The following is a 15,487-nucleotide window of genomic DNA, read 5'->3' on the forward strand; positions in this document are numbered from 1 at the left end:
CCCCTGATTTTTTTCCCCAGTTCTCCCAGTTTGTCACTTGCTTCACCCCTCTGAATGACAAGTTGATGCTTTCATCTTGGATGCGTAGTTTTGTCTTGCCTGTCTGTGCACTGCCCTGGCCTTAAGGAAGACCCCATCCTTGAAAAATCCAGATCTTACTTCTTTCTCCATGTAGTGTTCTCTGTCTGTGTCTGTCTGTCTGTCTGTCTGTCTGTCTGTCTATCTATCGATCATCTATCATCAACATTTACAACCTGCCCCAGTCTTAGCAGATTCCGAGCAAGATACAACAGAGTCAAAGAGAAGACATCAAAAACAGATATAATAACAATCAACATGTTTAAAAAACCTTGGTATATAAAAGGGGCCATTCATTTACCCCTGACAAATGTTGCTTTGGCTTGTGTTCAGAAGACCTGTAGAGTAAGGCCCACCCTACTTGCAGGGACAGAATGTCTACAAAATGGCAGCCAGCACTGAGAAGTCCTGTTACATCCTCAGTAGTGGCCCCCATTTGAAGGAAGGGATGCTCAATTGCATCTTCTGGACAAGACACAAAGATTCTGATGAGCCACACTGGACTCTGGACTAAGTTCTCACACTATCTTAAGGCACAGTTTGCATAAGCAGAGTTTATTGAATAATTGCTGAGATGCTGGATGGCTTTCTGACCCCCCTGAATTAGGTTTATCAAATTGACTTTCCTTCATGCTCCCTATTAAAAAACAGAATCACAAAGATGACTAACCAAAGATTGGTGATACCTTGTAAAACATGGTGCTATGGAGGGTGGATGAAGCTCGTAATGTCATCTTAGTGAAACCAAAACCTTTCATGAAACTTAGGGCAATCATGGCAACAAGGCTCATTCCATAGACCAGCTGGTAGAAGTGCAGGTGAGGATTGTTGGTGATGCTGCCCACATCACAGGTTGTGTTTTGAGGATAGCTACAGGTCACCTTCTAAAGAACAGATTTGAAACAAAAACAAGAGATGGAGAGAAAGAAACATCAGTTATATCTTTGCAACTATCAAGACAGATTTCCAAAGAAATAATTTTGCTAATGGGAACCAAAAAAACAAAGGACCCTCAAAAGAGATTTCAAACATATTCTAGCATCCAGGCATTGAATGTCTTATAACCAAAATGGCACCACCCAAACACAGGAAGGGAATTATATGTTGAACTGAGAAGTTCTCAGTTTGGAGATTTGGTCAGTGAGGGTTTGTGACCCTTTATGAGATCATTGCAACCTATTTATTTATTTATCAATTTATTTATACAATTTGTTGGTTGCCTGACTCCCAAAGACTCTGGGTGGCTTACAATTAAAAGTAGAAAATACAAAACCAAAAGAACCATGAATGGCCTCAAAAACAACATGTAACCAAAGAAAACTCATCCAGCAGGGTCTCAACTTTCACTCTGCCCCACAGCCTAAGAGAATAGCCAGGTCTTTAATAGCTTCCTGAACATCATCAGGTGAGAGCCATCCAGATCTCTGGGGGGAATATTCCAGAGGGCAGATGCCATGGCAGAGAAAACATGCTTCCTGGGTCCCTCTGGATGATACTGCTTAATTGATCAACCTGAAGTGTGCCCATTCTGCCTGATCTCACTGGATAGACAGAAACAACCAGAGACAGGTGATACCTCACATAACCAAGCACTATATCATGAAAGGCTTTATAAATGGTAACCAGCACCTTAAGTGGTGCCCAGAAGCCAACCAATAACCAGCGAGCTCACAGAGCAGAGGAATCACATGGGCATAACAAGCCATGCCCACCACTGCTCATGCCTCTGCATTCTAAACCAGCTGTGGTTTCTGAGTAGTCTTCAACAGAAGTCCCATGCAAAGTTCATTACAGTAATTCATTCATGAGGTGACTAAGGCATGAGTGACAAGCTGAACGGCCTTCTAGTCCAGGAAAGGATGCATCTGGTAGACTACATGTACCTGTGCAACCTTGTATAGTAGAAGTGAGGGGAAAAACTTGCAACAGTAATGGAATTAAGTCTAGAGGAGGCTTTCCACAGCCATAAGAAAAGAGGTATTATGTAAAATAGGTAATAGCATATTGTTCAATTATGGTGTGACTTTGTCTTTGTGGCCTGATAGAAGTGAACCTTGAATGAGCTGTCAGTCATTGCATACCTACCCCTAATTCAAGCAGACTATCCACTTTCAGTTTCAAAGCACCACATGACCATTGATTAATTATCCCATATTTATCCTTTTGTTTAAAAAATAATAAAAATAGGGTTTACAGACAGCAGCTGTAAGGATTTCTGGAAGAGTTGTGACTGAAGTGATGATGTCCCAGAAATCTGCTAATATAACCTGGCCCCAGCCAGCTTTTGCTGAAAAATTTTATAATCATGTCTTCCCCTAAAACTTCTTCCTAAAGTTTTGTTGGTATGCAACAAATGACTCTTTTTCTCTTCTCTCTCTGTCACTAGGCAAACATGACCTCTTTGGCCCGTCCAGAATTTAATCCCAAATGTGCAGGCCATGTTGCCCTTGAACTGGGAAAAGCAATTAACACATCACTAATGCTTAGGAAAGTGCCCTGCATTATAACACTGGTATTATTAACCTTGTCTCAAGAGAAGAGAACTTGGTTTTGAAAGTTGATTCTTGTGAAGGCAAATTGCCTTTTCGTGCCTCTGGGTCTTTGTCAAAAAGGTAAAGGTAGAGGGAAGTTTGCAGAAAGGGAGCATTCTCAAAATGAAACTTTATTAAGTCTTACTTTACTTTTTGCCAACCCATGTTCTGCTTCTAATGGAGGACATAGAGTAATATTTTGGTGCTAAATTGCACTTACTTACCCCAGATCCTTGCATTAACCAGAAACTCAGCCACCAGTTGCTGAAGACTGAGCAGGAAATCATCAGAGCAAAGAGAAGAACGATGAAAAACCATAATAGGAAACCTAGAAGGAAATGTCAGGCCTTGGGAATGAAGACATGGGATGTCAAACCATGCTGCATTTCTGGAGATATGAAGGCTGAGTTCACATAACACATTTAACCAGCTAAGGTAGAGAGCTAACAGCTGCATTTGCACAACATGATAAATTTTGGGGGGATGGGGGTAAGGGATCTTGGTTAATTCTTTTGTGGCTTAGCCTGTTGTGAGAAGGTGGCCAGTTTATTTAGTTTACTATCCAATAAATTGTGTGAAGGATTAATCCAGAGATTAATTTAGTAATGAATTTGAGTGTATTGGCTGAACACAGCCAGAAAGAGCTCCGATGGATCAGAATAAAGACTTATTATGTCTAGCATTGTTCTTTCCATAATATTCAACAAGGTTCTCACAAGATGAAGAAGAAGCCCAGAGACTTCTCTTGCAATTGTTCCTCAGCAACTGGTATTTAGAGGCATGTTGTCTCTGATCCTGGAGCAGCATGTAGACCCCACATCTAATACCCATTGTCAGCGTTATCCTCCATGATTTAGTTTTATCCCCTTTTAGTGGCCATCACTTCCAGAAGTTTATTTGATGCAGTGTAAAAAAATGCTTCCTTTCGTCTGTTCCACCAATACTCTTTCAATATAATCAATTAGCACAGGCCAGTGAAAAGGAAATCTGGGCTTCCAGAAGTTATTGTACTATACAGTACCTTCCAGCCTCTGTCATAATTGGCCACTGCTGGGAAGTGTAGTTCAGCCATTCCACCCCCCTCCCCCATTAGTTCCTATCCAATCTGGTGAAAGAGAAATTGCTTTCAAAATTCAATGGAATTCTCATGGATGGAGAATGGTGGTCTTACAGTTATGAGCAGAGCAGTGGAAAAATACGTCACAGGAAACACCCACCCACGTCAGTAGCTGTTCCTTCCCACTGCCAACAAAAAAAAAAAAAAGCCCAATGCTGCCAAGATAAATCTTGAAGGAATCCCCATGCACCCAGAAAGGGTGGAAAGGCAGATGCCTCTTTTGCAAGGGAAGAAAAGAAAAGACCAAACAGATAATCTGCATAGCATTAATAAATGCTTGACAACAAAACCAAACACCAAGGCTTCAAAATCAGTCCCAATCCATTCAGTTTGGAAGCTAGATTTTCCAAGATGATTTAATTCTCACCACATTTCCTTTTGCACATTGTACCATCATACCCATATATTATATATTACATTATATATGTGCGTTTGTGTGTATGTGCATACGCATATATACTCACCCATCCCACACACACATATATGACTTTTGCAGAAATTTATCATGAGCAAATACATTTAAAAAAAAATGCGCAACCAGTTGTGGGATGTACCTCCAGATGCCTTCATGTAAGCGTGATAGGTTCCCCATGTAACCGGACCGTCTGCCTTCTCTTCTTTTTGAACAAGCTGCTGTGCAGGAGCTGTTGCAGAAACCATCAAGCGTTTATTCACACCACAATGTTATCCTGGGCTGACAAATCTCATGTATTTCAAGCAAAATTGGATGTCAGTTGAGCTTATCAACTAAAATAAACATTTGCAACTTCACAGGGGCCTTGGCAAAAAGTGCTCCTGCTGCCGGTCCCCCTGGATGAAGCCATATGGAAAATGCTCCCTTTGTTTTTCTAATGGCTGCTGAATGAATTGAAGTCTGTGGCAAGAATGAAATTGAAGAGGACATTGATTTACCTGGAGTGATCAATACTGCCAAGCGCTGGGATGCAAAACCCAATTGATTTTCTTATTCTGCCTTTTGATTGTGGACAAAGCATATGCAGGTCAGAAGGAAAACTGCCCAAAGGGGTTGATATCACTTGGGTGTGAGTTTTTTTTCTTTCTTTCTTTTCTCCCTCTGAACTGTTTATGTGTAGAATTCACTATGTCTCTTGGTGGTATTTTATATTATTTTTTATTTAATTCCTGGATTTCGTGGCATTCCCGTAACTTCAGTTCAGTTTGGAAAGCATCTCTGACATGCCTTTTCCTTAACCATATCTGAGGAAATATGATAAGCCTTAAATATGACTTGTCTCTAGCCCATTAGCCTGTTAGCTGGCTCATAGCATCCCTTTCTTACAGTCCCAGAAAAGGGCTGGATAAGCTTCAGCCTGGTGAATAAATGACACCTAAAGGGAGTAGAGGAAGTGGCTTCTGGAAAGAGAAGGGGATTTCCCTCCTTAAATCCCATTCCCTGGTAATCACTTTGATTTTGGAAAATGGATTCCAGTCCAAATGTTTAGCTCCTCACCCCTACCACGGGCAATACAGTAGGCTAGACTGACATATATAGGGAAGGATTCTGTTCCAGAGTACATCTGCGCTGTCATACCAGATAATAATGTCCAACAGGAGAAACACTGGTCAAGGATATGGAGCAATTTAGGAACCTGTCATACAAATTTCTCCTGCAGAGAACATCCTTCAGCCCTACTTCCTACTTTAACGGATTGAACCAAGTGGCGTTTCTTTGTCAGTTAGTGTGAGACAGTGTGGGAAGCACACAGGGGACAGGGAGGAGTTTATGTGAGAAAAGGCCACGCAGCCCAGGTATGAGTGGGTGAGTAGGAAGGAAACTCTGTCTTAATATGCTCACCAATTGGGCAATTAAGGGAACTTACTCCTTGGAATTTATTTTTACAGTTTTGGGGATTATTTATTTTTTTTACCCCAAACTAGCATTAAAGATACTTTTCTGAAATCTGTGGGGTTCTCACTTCTTTGACTTGCCAACTACAGGGGGTGTGTTTATATATCACGTTCGATCAAGCGAAAATGGCTTGCATTCAGCATGTTCCGTGACCCGACCATCATACGAAGTCATAATATTATTTGTTAGAACATCGCATGGCATATCAACCCAGCAACTGTTATGTTAAACCAAGCGTAGAATCCAGCTGTACGGTTCTCAAGCTAGAACACCCTTAGCATGAGTAATGATGTCTACCAAGGAGAGGTTGCCCAGCCAACATAAGTTAATTTGTTTCTAGAATTCTCACACAGATGGACATGAAATACTGTAGGTTATTCTTCCACTACTTCTTCAGCAAGCTAAATCTCTTGCTTAAGCAAATCCAACTTAGTGCGTAATCACATTCTGATGAAGAAAAAAAAAGTCTTCTTATTTAACATTGACTTTACAACATTTGTTTCATCATAAAGGTACCAAGGCCACCTTGAAGCAGTTATCGAAGCAAGGCTGGGTGCTTTTGCATTAACCAGAGGTTGACAGTGAGATTTTGTGATTTCATCATGCAGGAAGACAAAGTGAAATATACATCTTACTATTCCTCCTTCAAGGCCTTTCTCGATCCTTATCTTATCAGGCTTATCAAATGCTGGGTATATGGAAAGGGGGGAAGGAGGCCAAGCTAATACTTGAGGTCAATAAAAAATAATAATAATAAAGGAGGATATGAATTGATTTTACCAGGATTTCCCACTCCTTTGAAAGAGACATCTGAACTGGGGTCCTGAACTTCAGCCTTTTCCGTTAATTCATTTGTAATCTAAAGTAAACAAATTCAGAATTTTTCAGGGTGAGAATGAAGAAGCCCAGCTAGGTCAAGTACAACATCTGTCTATCCCACAGGAGAGCCCATAAATGGGTCATTAGAATAGCAACACGCCTTCCTTCTTGCTTTTCTACAGCATCTGATACTGGAAGGACAGTGTCACTGACCAAGGGAAGTTATTTTAGCTATTGTTTCTAGAGACTATTAATTGTTCTGAGTCCTGAAAGTTTTTCTCATCTGTTAAGAACATTAAAATACCCTTGCTTGTTCAGCCCCAAGCTGGTTTAGTCCAGCAGCTTGCTGCCTACATTGCCTAAGCAGATGTCTCCTGCTCACAAGCTCAGCATGGGTGTTACTTCCCGATATTGTTCCCCAGCAATTGCTTTCATTGCCTTTCTTGTCCAGGGGCTACCCTAAAGCTATTGTGATCATTGGGCCATAAATGTTATGAATTAGACTGCAGCAGAGATGGGCAACATATAGCCATCCAGATATTGCTAGACAACAATTCCTATCGCACATTGCCATTAGCTATACTAGCTAGGGCTTATAGAAGTTAGGATTCAGCAGTAACTGGACCTGTTGTTACTCACATTATTATAACAAGCACTTTTTTTTTTGCACACAAATATCTCTAAAGCCATGCTTTTCAGTCCACACTTCTCTCTACTTTGTCATTTTTTTCAGGCACCGGAGGTGTCTGTAGGCTCTTGCAGCATTGTGATGTTGTACCATAAACTCTGTCCTTCTGGGACATGCCTGGGATATCACAATGCATGCAGCAAAGGGTTGGGGATTGCACCGCAATGCTGTGATACGGGTTGCATCAGTTGCCTTCCACACAGATGCTGCTGCTGTGCACTTTCTCCTCCTCTACGCACCATTTGCACAGTTTGTGAGATGCAGATTGCATTGGAAATCTCAGACAAGGGCCAAATTTTGGTGCATAAGCCACATTCTCATCTGAACACGTGCTTGGGAAGTGTGAATGATGCATTAAATTATGAATCTTACGAATGAATTCCTCTATCCTACCAAATGGGTTGCTAGAAATCACAGAGGCATCAGAGCTTCAGTGCTATGCTGGATCAGACCAAAGTTCTCAGAACCAGCTTCCAGCAGGGCAGAATCCAAAAGAACTACCTTTGGGCCGCTAATGAACAGCAGCCCTACATAAGTACTGAGAACTAAGACCTACGGTTGCGTCTTCTGCATGCAGATTACGAAAAAGGCGAGCATAATGGCCCTTTGCTTCCATCAGCTTTGCATGGGTACCACTTTCTCGTATTTCCCCATCTTCCAGGAAGACGATTTTATCACAAAACCGCAGATACTGTTGGTGTTAAGGAAAGAGAAAAGGGTCAGTCCACTAATTAACAGGTTGTGGGACTTCTATTTCAGCCCCTGCGAAGGATTCCGTGCTGACATGTTCTTGCTTGGTGGATAACAGTTTAGAGCTTATTATAGGCAAATTATGCAATCTGGGCATGAGGCTAAGGAAGAAAAGGAACAAGTCTTCGTTTGGCCACCCTTGTTAAGTCAGAAATATCTCATGATGGCAACGTTTGGGGAATACTAAAATTAAAAAGATTCTTTGAACACGATGCAAACTAAGAGGTGTCAGCAGGTCACCTTCCCTCTCAAGTTAGTGCTGCTTCTTTATGCAGTCCAAGGACATCGATGGATTAGCTTCTGTCCTTTGGAACCCCCCACTTTCCTCATCCCTGCAGAGGGTCTGCGAACTCAATCTGTCCTTTCTCTTTTGAAATGGGGCAAAAACCTAAGCCTTTATACTTCTGGATTTGATGTGTATATTAAGTAAGCCATTTTTAAAACTCTTGTTTTGCTTATTCTCACATACAGTTTCAACTGTCTTGCTGCTACTAGGAGGAGAGATTGTAAGATTGTTGGTTCTGACATGTATAGAAATTCAGATAGCAATAAAAAAATAGAGACAGATGGATAGACATAGTGTGTGTGTGTGTATATATCTTGTATCATAGCAGCACAGAAGTATTCAGTTTGGAGATTTGATTGAAGGCAATAGAACTGAATCTCTGAATCAGACTAGATTTCTGAACTAAATCAGCAGGTCAGTTGCCATCGTCCAATCAAGTTGATGCCACTGAATTGATCCGGATCAGTTGAAGGACTTCTGAGTGTGCACAGAAGCCTTTATTCTAATCAAATTTGGAAGTTTGAATCACACTGGTTGAACAGCTTAGACATTCAGAGTGATTGAAATCAAATTGGAAGCCTGAAATGAATCAGATCACAAATTTCAATCAAACCAACCAAATGGATTTTGCCTGATTTATACATACTTCAGTCTCTCTCTCTCTCTCACACACACACAGTGGGAAAAAGGCAGAGACAGACAGACAAACAGACAGAGTTGTCTGACAGAGTTGGGTGTATAAAGATATAGAGACAGAGAGACAGAGATGAGTCCTGTTCAACAGAAAAAGAGAGTGAGTTTTAGGAAATACTTTTATAGGGCACAGCCTGGTTTCTTAGACCTGGCTGAAACAGTAGCACTATTGTAGAAAAAAAATCTCAACTAATTGCTATGGCTTTGGGAAGAGCATAAAATTTGTAGGCCCCAAAGGCTCTGTTTAGGTCAAATAATACAAATCCTCCCCATTCTTTAGTCTGAGTATCTTTGTTTCTGTTCTTCTGTTTTATATATCTGTATTAAATGGATCAATGATTCTAAAGAGAATTTCATGCCTTCTGTGCCCCCTGCTGGTGAGGCGATGTTATTCTATTTTTCGAGAAGGGAAGAGGAAAGAACCAAAGGGAAACGGCCAAATAAAATTGCAGGAATGGTTTTGAGAAGTCTTTTAACAATGAAAAATATGACCTGGGCAGCAAAAGCTCAGAACAGACCTGCAAACATCACATCTACTATGAACAGGATGGATCGTCATTGACCTCAGTTCTCCCACCAACCATCACTGCCTGAGAACCAAAGCATGCTGCCCCCACTGTTACAATCCATTGCCAAATGCTCTGATTCATTTTCTCTATGTTAGACTTACTGTGCAATTGCCTCTCTCCAGAGGCATAAAAACCAGAATGCTTGTTACTTCTAAACTAATAGCACACTTACTCTCCAAGTGTAGGTCATTATGGAGTGAATGTTCACACACAAGAGGAAAATATTAGCAGCTCTCAAGAGTCTCTAATGGTTTGCAGGAATTTAAAAAAAAATAGGGGGGAAAATTGAGGGGTGGTGGTGGAAAGCTGCTCAGGGATGACTATCACTGAACATGCTTGGTATTCAAGAAATACTGACCGAGAAAGAGTGAAAAAAAAATTGGGGTGGGGGGAGAAAGAAAGGCGTGGAATATTCTGGGAAGAAAATGAGAGACTGTCTGCCATAATACTGAAAATGAGTTATAGGCCCCAGTGCAAAAAAGACTTAAAAAATTTTTTTTTTAAAAAAGCACCTTAGAAGCCATAAAAAGCCTTAAAAAAACTTTTTAAAAATCTCAAAAAATCAGAAGCCATCCTGTAAAACTGATTGTTGAATTTGTTCCACCCCAAACAGGCCAATCCTAGGCATGTTTCTGATTTGTGGCTCCATCCCGCATAGCCATTCCCGATTAGATTGTTTCCCATCACTTTCAGCTGCTCATTACCTGCAGCTGATGAGACACAAGAAGTATGGTTTTCCCTCTAAGAGTTTCTTTAATGCATTCTTCAAAAATATACTTTCCAACATGAGCATCAACTGCTGACAAAGGATCATCCAATAAGTAAATATCTCTGTTTGCATACACAGCACGAGCTAAGTTGATTCTCTGCTTCTGACCTCCAGAAAGGTTCAAACCTCTTTCCCCTATCTTTAAAAGAACAGAAGTGACACATGAATCAAAGCATAACCCAAATATATAATGTTTATATAACAGCTATACAGATAGTCCTCGCTTAACGACTGTTTGTTTAACGATGGTCCGAAGTTACGATGGCCTTGGAAAAAGTGCTTTACAACTTGTACTCACACTTATGACGGTTGCAAACCATCGCACCACCCCCACAGTCACTGATTGCAATTGGCAGCTGGCTCGCATTTACGTCCAGTTGCTGCGCCTTATGGTCACATGATCGCAATTTGCAACGGTTTTTGCTGGTTTCCGGCAAAAAACATCCATTGGAGAAGCTGGATTTGCTTAATGACTCCCATAAAAATAGTTGTAAAATTGGGTCTGGTCATGTGGAGACTAACTTAATGATCACACCACCTAACAATCAATTTCTGGTCCCTATTGTGGTTGTGGTTGTTAAGTGAGGACTACCTGTACATGTTATATATAAACCCAAATGTAACAGCTTCCCATTTAATAAAAGCTTTATATCCTTATTGGAATGTAACAATTGTATTGCATTCCATTGTTGGATCATAAGATTTTCCTGCATTTATGAAAAACGTTCATATTACTGATTCTTTATCCCATAGACCATAATGTCCTTTTTAGTTAGAGCAGATATAACTGCTACAGTCTTCATCCCAAGGAACTGTAGATTCAGCCTAATTTTCTGAAAAAAATAGTTTGGCCAACTATTCAGCAGAAGGAAACAGAAATCTCAGAATGCAAAAAGAAGAATGTTAGGCCCCAATACTGATAATAAATTATGAAGAGAACAGGTGCGTCCATGTGTGTGGAGCGGGGGGATTAAAAAAGACAAGCTGACATCCACAACAGTGTGATCTATCACATACTATGACTGCCGTGTTGATGATAGGGCTTCAATCACACAGTCATGGCTGACATCCTGACTTTTTAGACCTCCCCTCACGGGTACCCTGGAAGAAAGTGTTTATTTGTAAGCATTACATCAGCCTTCCCCAAACTGGCACCATACAGCTGCACTGGGGCAGTGGAATTCTGGGAAATGTCATACCTCCACATTGGAAAGCAACATTTGGGGGAATGTTTTTGCCAACAAAAGGCCAGTTTTCACAAACCTGTGATAACAGTATCATAAAATAGCCACATATTAATCAGGCAACATAGGCAATCAACAACGCTCCATGCTATTTGTTTTTGTGTCTGTGTGTACAAATATTCAAGGATCTCAGTGAATGTTAACAAATAAAGTCCCTGGGCCAACATGACTATTACATTACACCAATAATGTCTTCAGCCTATCTAAGAGAGCCTGTTGACTTCAAGGATGTGATCTCAGTTGGATGTTCAATTAAGATTTGCCCTGATCAGTAGGCTTCTGTTACATGGAAGAAAGGTGTAACCCTTTGCATCATCCAATAGAACATAACTGGTCAGCACTTCCAAGGTCCCCTGTCAGCCATTGTTTTTAGAATGGCTCAGGAGAGCAGGTTCTTGCTCAAATGGGAATTAAAAGCAGATGGAATAAACCCAAGGAGGATCAAGTTAGGGAGGCTTACTAATCATGATGCTATATATTACTGCCAATATCAGAGGTAATTAGTCCTTGGCAGTAGTTGTTGGAGAAGATGAACAAGGAAAGTTCTAGTGCCCTTGTGCATGGCTTTTTGCTTTGCGAAGCCATCTGGCTGGCCATTGGGAAACTAGAATGCCACCTTAAAATCTCTTTGTTCTGATTCAAGAGGATTCTTTCTATGGAAGCTTGCCAGTTTGACCAACCACCAAACTTCAGGTAGCAGCTGCTTAGGGAAGTATCTTCACACTTATGGCTAATTCTACCCATCCTTCCTATTGCTTCCACCAAAGGGAGGAGTGTGAGTTGTGGCTGTCTCCTGCTTGAATTACAGAGAGGAGTATGGAGATGGCCTTGAAGAAGGTCCTCCACAGCCCTTTGGTGAACACCATCTTAGCCTTGGAAGAGAGGAGAGAGTGAGAAAGAAACTCAAGACTGCCCCTCCATGATTCACTTTGGTATACGATGGGAGAGAGAATATCAGTCAGGCTTTCAAGTTCTGCTATTTTACCCTGCAACAGTAGTTTACAGCAGTCCTGGTGGTGTCTGTTTCCTGACTTGGTTGACCTCAAAGGGCTGACAAATTATGAGATTTTCCTGACCAATGATCATTTCATCTTTTCTTAGTTACTGATCCCAGCACCTGGTCTGCTCCTCAAACTTGCCAAACTTACTTTCTGGCCCAAGCTCCTTCCTAAAAGATTGGTTCAAATTTTTCTCCTGGGGATCTATCAGCATGTCAGAAACTCTGAAATCATCTGCAGATATATGAATTCCAGTGAAGCAACTAGTGCCATTTTCACAACATCCACAGATGTTGAGCCAGGTAGCCAGGGCAAAAGTACTTTGCAACGATGAGTCCCAAGCTAGATCATGTTGCAAGCTGGAGTGCCTAGAATGAAAATGTAAGCTGACAAGATAGCTTGGAGGGACAAACTGCCAGATCCTGTTATAACAGATTTTTTTTCCCCTAGAGCTCATACTTGCTCATGTTCCAGCCATTCCCAGGAAAATACAGCAGATAACTCAGATAATAAAATAGGAATATTTAAAGCAAGGTTTTTTCCCCTTCAGATCCATTAATCCTTTAGTGATAAAAATGCACTGTGGCCTAGTTCAGGCTTGACACATTAAGGCAAATGCTGGATTTATGCAACACATCGAAACTAAATTAGCATGATTGGTCTAACATCTTGGCCCATAGTAAATAAGTTGCCACAAGTTGGATCCAATCCCATTTTAACTTAGCCTATTGTGTTATTTGAAGCCAGTGGTGTATTAGTGTGCTTTATGGCTTAGTATATTGTGCACAACACATTGCGGTTTATTCAATAAGCCATGGCTAACCAAAGGATAGCTTAGCATGTTCTAAAAACTCAGTCTAAATCTGTAGCAGCCCTGAAATCAGAATCACAGCACCCTGAAATCTTCCTTGCAAAGTATAGAAAACCCATTTGTATCACTATTTCACAAGTCTGATGTAACATCAAAAGATGCTTAACATGAATTAACATTATGGTTCAGGTTTTGTAGCCTTCATGCTAGGAAGGATGTCCAAGGCTGGTTTGGCCTATTGGCTTCAGCCCCACTGATGTATTTTCCTGTGAAGTAAGAGCAAATGTAATATTGTAGTTGGAGTTAACCAATTGATCAAAGAACTCTATGTGTAATTTGGGATCAGTCATTCTCTCTCCATCCAATGTACCTCACAAGGTTGTTGTGTATATGAAAGATCTCCACAAATGTTCCCCTGAGTTCTCAGATGAAATATAAATACACTAAGTAAACCACAGGAAGTTGGCAGCTTAATTTAGCAGCCTTAAATTAAATAATCCTAAATTATACTTACTTCAGTCATATCTCCATATGATAAACATTCCATATCTGACTTGAGACTGCAAACTTTGATGGTATGATTGTACCTGAAATATTAAAACTGAACTGAACTCCAAGCAAAGATTCTCAGCAATTTTTTTTTGCTTCTATAAATGAGCCCTATATAATTACTGTGATTGTTATTGGAGAAGATTCCTTGAATGTCTAGTATTGCCGGCTCTCCAGTCTTTGCTTTATCATGAGCTACACTTAAAATCAAATAGAAAACTTATCATTTACCTTAGGGTTTCAGACTTCATTGGATCTGCCATTACAAAAACCTAAGTTATTGTGTTCAAACAAGTTAGCAACCATGGGAAGGTTTCCTGAAAAACACCAGTGCTGTGTCTTCCTCTATCACAAAGTCAGGCATATGATGTTGACAGGAGGTAATGATGATAGCTGATGCCACTATAGCTTTGCAAAAATCTCAAAGTTGTAATGTTCAGACCAAAGACAACTTATTCCAACCTTGGAACAAGCCTTCTGATCAATGTTTCACAATCAAAAGGGTCCGTTTCAACATTGGAACATTTCCCATAAGGCTGAGTTGAGATGTTTCAGAGTCAAAACAGACCTCAAGATGATATGCATGCCTCTGGATGCAACCTGAAGTAAGGGTGATCAGCACCATGGACAGAACAAGAGATGCCAACCCAGAGATCAACCACTCAGTTTCCAAATCAGGACTAGAAATCCCACAGCTAAACTGAAGAAACAAATTACTCTGACATTTTTTTGCACCCTCCGAGGGATGCATTTGGCAATCTTAAATATCTAGAAATATTTTATACATCTGTTGGTTTATTCCATGATTGTGATGACTGAGTTAGAAATGCTTCTTAGGTCTGTGAAAGGTCCCCTGTGCAAGCACCGAGTCATGTCTGACCCTTTGGGGGGATGCCACTTTTGTGACATTTTCTTGGCAGACTATAGCGGGATGGTTTGCCATTGCCTTCCCCAGTCATCACCTTCCCCAGCAAGCTGGTACTCATTTTACTGAGCTCGGGAGGATGGAAGGCTGAGTCGACCTGAGCCGGCTACCTGAGAATCCAGCCTCTGCTGGGATCGAACTCGGGTCGTGGGGAGAGTTTTCGGTTGCAATACTGCCGCCTGCCACTCTGTGCCATGCGAGGCTCTATTCTTAGGTCTATTCTGCTCTTTTAATAAATCCATGGTATTCCTCAGAAATGTACAGTGACAGTGCTTCCCAATGGACTGAATGTGGGACCTCTGGCATGAGACTCCACTTAGGAAGAATGAAGGAGCAAATCCAGTTCTCCTTGGAGCTGCTACTGCTTGATATTCCATTCCTAGAAGTTCTCAGTCCAGGTCCATCAACACTCTGAAAACACAGTGAATGAACTGACTGTGCACTGCAGACTCACTCCACAAGAGATTTGGACTTTGCACAGTCTGCTTTTAAAGCAAAGCATGTTAATATGTTTTCTACTACAGATTAAGGTTACTATGGTAACTAATCATTATGGCCGGGTGAAGAGGTTGAATTTAATTGTCCCTTTTTCATGTGTTAATGGTTGCATTGCCTAAGGGAGGAACTTGCCTGAACTTGTTTTAGTTTCAGTTTCCCTTCTGTGTAGGCTTGCAGAGAATATGCAGCTGAGAGAAATCTCTCCTCTCAGCAAACAGTCTTTAAATATGTTTGTTTTCTGTAAATAAAATTATTTTTATAGAAATGCCTGGTGTGTGACTTTTCTGATCTC

At 40.9% G+C, this 15,487-nt stretch overlaps 1 protein-coding gene across 1 annotated transcript in view; it reads right to left on the reverse strand.

The window, feature by feature from the left end:
* Positions 1 to 15,487, reverse strand: part of LOC134504090 (ATP-binding cassette sub-family C member 12-like) — a 48,258-nt gene that overhangs the window by 16,767 nt on the left and 16,004 nt on the right. Inside the window, exons 12-18 of the mRNA XM_063313107.1 lie at positions 13,738 to 13,810; positions 10,106 to 10,309; positions 7,660 to 7,794; positions 6,377 to 6,455; positions 4,281 to 4,370; positions 2,834 to 2,937; positions 765 to 959 (exon numbers count right to left, since the gene is read on the reverse strand). Coding sequence (XP_063169177.1) covers positions 765 to 959; positions 2,834 to 2,937; positions 4,281 to 4,370; positions 6,377 to 6,455; positions 7,660 to 7,794; positions 10,106 to 10,309; positions 13,738 to 13,810 — 880 coding nt within the window. The remainder of the gene's footprint in view (positions 1 to 764; positions 960 to 2,833; positions 2,938 to 4,280; positions 4,371 to 6,376; positions 6,456 to 7,659; positions 7,795 to 10,105; positions 10,310 to 13,737; positions 13,811 to 15,487) is intronic.

This window comes from Candoia aspera, chromosome 11 (genome assembly GCF_035149785.1).
Source record: "Candoia aspera isolate rCanAsp1 chromosome 11, rCanAsp1.hap2, whole genome shotgun sequence".
Classification (NCBI taxonomy): Eukaryota; Metazoa; Chordata; class Lepidosauria; order Squamata; family Boidae; genus Candoia; species Candoia aspera.